The sequence below is a fragment of the Aquarana catesbeiana genome, linkage group LG07, assembly GCF_042186555.1.
Source record: "Aquarana catesbeiana isolate 2022-GZ linkage group LG07, ASM4218655v1, whole genome shotgun sequence".
NCBI classification, from domain to species: Eukaryota; Metazoa; Chordata; class Amphibia; order Anura; family Ranidae; genus Aquarana; species Aquarana catesbeiana.
This window is the reverse complement of record NC_133330.1, coordinates 104,247,044-104,252,487: the sequence shown is the minus strand read 5'-3', so window position 1 is coordinate 104,252,487 and position 5,444 is coordinate 104,247,044. Positions and strand designations below refer to the sequence as shown.

Below are 5,444 nucleotides of genomic sequence, written 5' to 3'. Positions count from 1 at the left end.
GTATGGCAAGCTGAATGTGCCCAAGTTGATTTATCAATCAACTTGGGTAAATTCAGCCGTTGGATTTTGATTATTGCTAGCAGCTATTATAACTGCTAGCAATAATCACTGTTCTCGAAGCTCCAGAAGAACACAATGGCTCCCCAAGAGGGGGATTCCCCCATTAAAACTAACTGTGTTAATGAGGGAATGGAGCGATTTTCTTTCCTGCAACCAAAGAAAATCATTCAGTCTATTAGCCAGCCTTAGTAAGCAAGAAGGTCAGCAGGATTGCTAGGTGACTAAAATCTTTATAAGTAAGACCTAAGTAATAGTAACCTTCATGTTTGCCTTATAAACATGTGTACTTTAAATGTTAGCTAACTTAATTGAAATTGTACAGAACATCATTAGGTTAGTCATGCTTTAAAAAATGATGTACCAATGAGTACAGAAACAAACGCAGCAAAACAGAATTTCTAAATTTTATTTTTTAGATTCTTAATAACAAAGGAACACATTTCACCATCGCTAAACCATAAGGCAAAACACATTTTAAAGCCAAACTTTAACTAAAACATGTCTTTCTTTTTTGGTAAAATTCTCAGATCTTTATTTGCTAGTCCCTAAGCCCCCATAGGGTAGAATTCTGCTCATTTTCTAACCCCGAGGACAGGGAGTCACAACAATCTCCTCAATAGGGAGGCAGCAACAAAAACTTTTTGGAGCAGTTTTATTGCTGTCTCTGGTTGCCGGTTGTGATATCTGGTCCCGGTGTCACAGAGATAGCATGTAGGGAAAACTTCCAAAGGGGGGTCACAGACAACAGTAATACAAATGCTAGATGTTCTAAACCTTCTAAACTCAATGCAAAATAAAAAAGGTTTTAACTGGAGTTGGGCTTTAAATTATAGTTTCTAACACCATTGACAAAAACCCTCCCCTTAAATCCTTACTTAAAAGGCATGTACTTAAATAAAATAACAGCTACCTACTAATCAAAAACATTTTCTTACTTTTTACAGTAAACACCTCTATTAAATTATGTGTTGTGTATTTTGCTAGATGTTAAAAAGTGCTAGTCCTTAAACATACAGTTACATTGTACTTATTCTTTATTATATTAAAGTACACCTGTCATAAAAAAATAATAAAAAAAACCTCCTCCTGTAATCCCCTTTGAAGTAGGTAACCTTTAATACCTGCCACTCAATCTGTGCTGCCATCTCCTGCAAAAAAAGATTTTTTCTCAGTCAGCTCGTATACAATTTTGGGCACATCCCCAACCCCTCTCCTCCCAAATGACAGTGGTTATGCCAGGTAATTGCCCTGCTTAGGCACCGAGCAAAACATTATGGGAGGGCAGTGTGCTATGTTCCCACAAACAACAGAATTATCAATGGGACTGCAGTGGGAATCAGGGCAGTGGATAGATGTGGTGACATTGTATTTGTGTAGCAGTGGGTGCCTACTACACAGCAGGGGGTTGGATTTATTACTGAAAGACTTGCTCAAATAAGTTAATGGACATCCACAGATATGCATTTAAATGTAACCCTTTCTGTGTTACTCCTTTGAAGCAATCTGCTTCTTCCTTTCATGCTTTTACTGGATAGGAAACGAAGAAGCTGATTGGCTAACTCAGGACATCACAGATAGTTCTTTAAGATACTTTCATGAATGATACCCACTCTCTTTTCTAGAAGTAAAAGGGACAGGAGCAACCAATATATAACTGTAAAAATAGCTGAAGTTCTAGTTTGTGGACCATACCCACACTAGCAGTGTTACGGCGTATTCTAGGACTAGGACCTGTCACAAATACAATTATATTGTCAACGATGTGGGAGATCTGCCAAGCCTAGAATAAGTGCATATAACGTTATATAATGAAGATAAACTAAAATAGCAATAGATTTGTAAAACGCAATTGTGAAGTAAAAAAATCAAGCAGTTAATAGGAATATTTTAAGGCTCACAGACAGAACGCTTCAGCTACAAACTGCCTAAAGAGACCCCAGACCTGTTACTGTACTTTTCAGGATAAACTGGGGTCCGCAGCTTTTTTTGTTTGTTTACAGAATGCCTATTAATAAATGTAGTGCTAGGCTTAACTAAATTTACTGAAATAAAAACCATATTTCATTAGTGATTTCCTTTTAAAGCAAAACAGCCCAATACCAATGGCTATTATTCCAGTATTTTTACTAGTGCAGCGGTAATCATTTCCAGCAGACACATGTGGGTCTATATACGAACATAAAAAAATAAGCAAATGAATAATAGTGCACACACACAGGGGAACAGATAAAAAGTGTCTGAAATAGGTGATATCTCAACTAGTGTTGTTGCCCATAGCAACCAACCAGCTTCTAGCTTTCATTTTTTCAATGCAGCTTCGAGAATAAAAATGTAAAAGATGATTGGCTTGTTATGGTTGAGGAAAAATTTGTCTCAGACACTTCTTAGTAATTTCTCCCAATGTTTCCATCTTCTATATATTGGATCAACACTTCCAAACTTGTTTATTGTCAACCTTTGAGGGGGATTTACTAAAGCTGGTGCAGCTGTGCATAGTAACCAAACAGCTTCTCGGTTTTATTGGTAAAGCTTAATTGAATACGCTAAAGTTAGAAGCTGATTGGTTACTATGCACAGCAGCAACAGTCTTTAATAACCCCCCCCCCCCCGTCTTTATGCTGAAACTATTTATCAAATCAGTAAAGCAACTGTTACACCTTAGGTAGAAGTGTCTTTGTTGTCCTTTTTACCTAAGCTACAAGCTAGATACTACAAAAATGAATGCAGACAAATGCCATCAATCTACTTTTAAAATCCCCTGCACAAATATTAAAACAACAAAAAAAGAAAATATGTACATAAATAAAAATATTGTCCTCAGGAATTACAAGGATCATATTTAGAAAGTTGTACTGGAGGAGAAAAGGTTAAAGGTTAGAAAACTATGTACACAAGCAGTTCGGAGCTGTCCACAAACTGCATCAGCTTTGTTCACTTCTTCCTTCCAGATTTCTTTGGAGTGGCCTTTGCCTTGGGCTTGGATGGCTTTGCCTTCTTCACCTTGGTTACTTTGACGGGTTTGGCTTTCACAGTTTTTGTCTTTTTGACTTTTTTAGGTGAGGGTGCTGGTTTTTTCTTTGCCACCTTCTTTGCTTTCTTCTCTGCCACTTTGGGCTTCTTGGCTTTGACCGGAGACTTGGCCGCCTTTTTCGGCTTTGCAGCTTTTTTGGGAGTTGCCGATTTCTTGACCTCCTTCTTGGGCTTTTTAGTTGGTTTTTTAGGCTCGTCAGATTTGGCCAACCTGAAGGATCCAGAAGCCCCCACACCCTTGGTCTGCTTGAGGGTGCCAGAGGTCACCAGCCTCTTGATGGACAACTTGATCTGGGAGTCGGCATTGTCCCCCACCTTGTAGTGATTCTTAATGTACTTTTGGATGGACTGGCGTGACGAGCCGGACCGACTCTTCTCCGCCTGGACCGCAGCCACGATCATGTCCGAGTACTTTGGGTGGTCATTGGACTTCTTGGCTGCCCTGGACCTCTTGGGCTTTGCGGCTGGTGCGGCGGATGAGTTCTCTGTCATGTTGGCGTTGATTGTAGGTGCCTCAGACCAGGAAAACTTTCTTGGGAAGGCGGCTGGGAATTTCTTTTGTCTCACAGCCTTCTATTCCAGCCTCTCCGACTGGCGATATACAATATCAGGCAAATCAGGAATGGAATGGTTAAGTGAGAAATAAAGAGTCCTGAAGGGACAGCTTGCAGACTCAGTCTGGTAACTTGTCTTCTCCTTCACAGGTATTTACAGTCCTTTAGCCAAGTCAGTGTATGGATGTAGTTTGCACCTGTTCCTGGACAAAGTCACTAGTCTTATCTCCTCCGAATGTTTTTTTTTTTTTTTTTTTTCCTCTGCTGAATAGCGTTCTTCCCCTGGAAGGTGTCTCCGCCTCAGCTGTCTCTCCGCTGCTCGGCGACACTCACAAACACTCTTCTCCTCGGAGCCTTCCCTCCCTCTGCTGGCCCCTCCCGCCGGTTCCCGCCTTTTATTTGCTGAGGTCGGACCGAGTTGAAGACTGCCGGCTGCGGGCGGGAAGAGGCAGACATGGCGCCGCTCCTCAGCTATCTGTGTTTCTTGGCGTACACAAAGTGTCCATTCCCTGAGCCCCGGGGCGCCGCGCCAGCCCCCTAGTCGTAGTCTTTGTCAGCTCGGTCCTTACTCTCTCAGCTTCCCCGGTCTCACAGTCTCGGGACTCCCCACAGCCCGCGGGAGAGCCCCGAAAAGCGCCGTACTGCTGCTAAAATCACACACATTTCGTCCATTCTGGCCCCTGTCTATCGGCCCCTGGGGGCCCCTTAGAAGTGAGGCTCCGGCAGGGTGAAGGTGCATCCCTGAGCCAGTGGTGAGGTCCATCAGAGGACAGATCCGTCCTCCCTGAGTCCTACTGGGGCCGGCAAAAGCGACCCCAACTAACACAGAGACGAGGGAGCCCAGTGTGTCCATCAGGGAAAGGTGGGAGGGCCTGGAGCCCTCCTGGGGGACACCCCAAACTCTGTCACAGCGGCACCCCCAAACCACACTCCGGGGGCACCCTCTCACCACATCTCACAGCCTTTTACTCAACTTTTCTGCAGACTTTAGGAGTGTTACAAAGTATCTATTCCTGTGCTGGGGGGATAAGGGCTGAGAAATGTGGGGTGCACCGAGCTCCTGTCATCATGTGTCAGCCTGTGTGGACCCCCACAATCTACAGCAATGTACCCCAATCATGGAAAACACAAAACTCGAATGGAGGACAGTCTGAGAGGTCATATACAGGTCTCATCCATTCACTATTCACTCTCTGCCTTCATCAGGGCTGGGATCACAATCTGCACATTATATACACATTTATATATAGATCTTTATTAGTGAGCTGAGTCTGATCTATGACACGACAAGTCAGATCACCATTAGGGGAGCCTCATAGCACCTCAAATGGGGTTTAAAGGAAAGTATCCTCCTAGAAGCCTGGAGTGCTGCCATAGATGGCTCCCTACATGTCATATATACAGAGGGGAATTTACTAAGACTGGGGCAGCTGTTCATGGCAACCAATCAGCTTCTAGCTACCATGTGCAAAGCTTAACTGTACAAGCTGAAGGTAGAAGATGATTGGTTACCAGGCACAGCTGCCCCAGATTCTGTCTGCTCCAATTTTGGCAAATTCTGCCCAGATACAGAGGGGACTTTACTAAGACTGGAGCAGCTTGTTTATGGCAGCCAATCAGCTTCAAGCGTTTGATTTCCAAGGTTAACTGAACAAGCTGAAGATAGAAGCTGATTGGTTATCAGGCACAGCTACTTCAGATTCTGTCTACTCCAGTTTAAATTAGCAAGTTCCCCCCAGAGAACTTTGAAGGTGTTTGGGGGGTGTCATTTACAAAAACAAACCCATTCAGCATTCCACT

General features: G+C 43.2%; 1 protein-coding gene across 1 annotated transcript; it reads right to left on the bottom strand.

Annotated features, from left to right (window-relative positions):
* Nucleotides 1–450: 450 nt before the first annotated feature.
* On the bottom strand, nt 451–4,042 carry H1-0 (H1.0 linker histone). Its single transcript, XM_073592568.1, has one exon. The coding sequence runs from the start codon at nt 3,580–3,582 to the stop codon at nt 2,992–2,994; it is 591 nt and encodes a 196-aa protein (XP_073448669.1). The 5' UTR covers nt 3,583–4,042; the 3' UTR covers nt 451–2,991.
* Between the last annotated feature and the right edge of the window lie 1,402 nt (nt 4,043–5,444).